The sequence below is a fragment of the Austrofundulus limnaeus genome, unplaced genomic scaffold (assembly GCF_001266775.1).
Source record: "Austrofundulus limnaeus strain Quisiro unplaced genomic scaffold, Austrofundulus_limnaeus-1.0 Scaffold66, whole genome shotgun sequence".
Lineage (NCBI taxonomy): Eukaryota > Metazoa > Chordata > Actinopteri > Cyprinodontiformes > Rivulidae > Austrofundulus > Austrofundulus limnaeus.
In genome coordinates this window covers 2,085,389-2,086,501 of record NW_013952468.1, presented here as the reverse complement: position 1 = coordinate 2,086,501, position 1,113 = coordinate 2,085,389, and the positions used below count along the sequence as shown (strand labels likewise).

The following is a 1,113-nucleotide window of genomic DNA, read 5'->3' as shown; positions in this document are numbered from 1 at the left end:
AATAAAACCCATGTATTTGTTGTTGAAGGAACAGTCCCAGTTTAAGGATTATTGTACTTCATGAGTTTTAAAGTATGACAGGTTTTATCTGTACCTGTCTGTAGGATCAGAAAGTGTTTTATTTAGTTAAACAACCTGTTCAACAAAGTTTGGACTAATAAAGCTTTCACCATCTTCACGTTAATATGAATATAACCTGCTCAGTACCCTCAGGTTAATGAAGGTAATTAACTGGAATCTGTGGTAATTACAATGTAATAGAGCTGAAATGAAGAATAAGACAGATGAAGAGGATCAGTGTGACCTCTGTATCAAATGATGACCCAGTTCTGTCCTCACTGCTCATGTCCATCTTGTTTTGGACCTGCTTGTAGGTGCTCCCCTCACTTGCCTCCTTGGCCCGGGTGCAGCTGGGCAGAACCTTTCAGGATGGAGGAGCCGGGCTCAGAGCTGATTGTGTCAGAACCAGACGCTCTGGGTGCAGACTTCATCACCGTGGAGCTCGACACTCAGCCCATCGAGTATGTGGTGAAGTGGGCCGAAGTAGGCTCCAAGTTCACCATCTCCTGCGTGAAGAAGGAGATGGAGGACCAGGAAGACCTGACCTCAGACCAGCTGAAGATAGAGGCGGACGAGGCCTTCTTCGCCCCCTACGAGGAGGTGTACCCCTGCGAGGTGACGGAGCAGAGTGTGGAGATTAAAACAGACTCTGACGAAGAGGAGGAGGACGCCGAGGAGGAGCAGGAGGTTCTGGTGGAGGCGGGCAGCAGCCAGCTGGACTGTGAGGTGGATTATGATCCTGACGACTACGAGCCTGAGGAGCGTCAGTTCCGCTGCACTTACTGCGGGAAGTCCTACAGCCACGCCTCCAGCCTGTACCGCCACCATCAGACGCACAGCGGGAAGAGCCACGCCCCCCTCGCCAAGAGGACGCTGGAGCCCACCCATCAGGACGCTCGCTACATCTGCCCTCACTGTGGCCTGAGCTTCAAAGGCAGCAGGTGAGACCCGCTCAGGTTCTGTAGGCTGTGACCCGTTTCAGGTTCTGTAGGCTGTGACCCATTTCAGGTTCTGTAGGCTGTGACCCATTTCAGGTTCTGTAGGCTGTGACCC

General features: G+C 51.8%; 1 protein-coding gene across 1 annotated transcript in view; it reads left to right on the top strand.

Annotated features, from left to right (window-relative positions):
- LOC106518832 (zinc finger protein 135) overlaps window positions 1-1,113 on the top strand; it is a 12,320-nt gene that overhangs the window by 4,193 nt on the left and 7,014 nt on the right. The window contains exon 2 of the mRNA XM_014010252.1: window positions 375-1,001. Within this exon, the coding sequence (XP_013865706.1) occupies window positions 430-1,001 (572 nt within the window). The 5' untranslated portion in view covers window positions 375-429. The remainder of the gene's footprint in view (window positions 1-374; window positions 1,002-1,113) is intronic.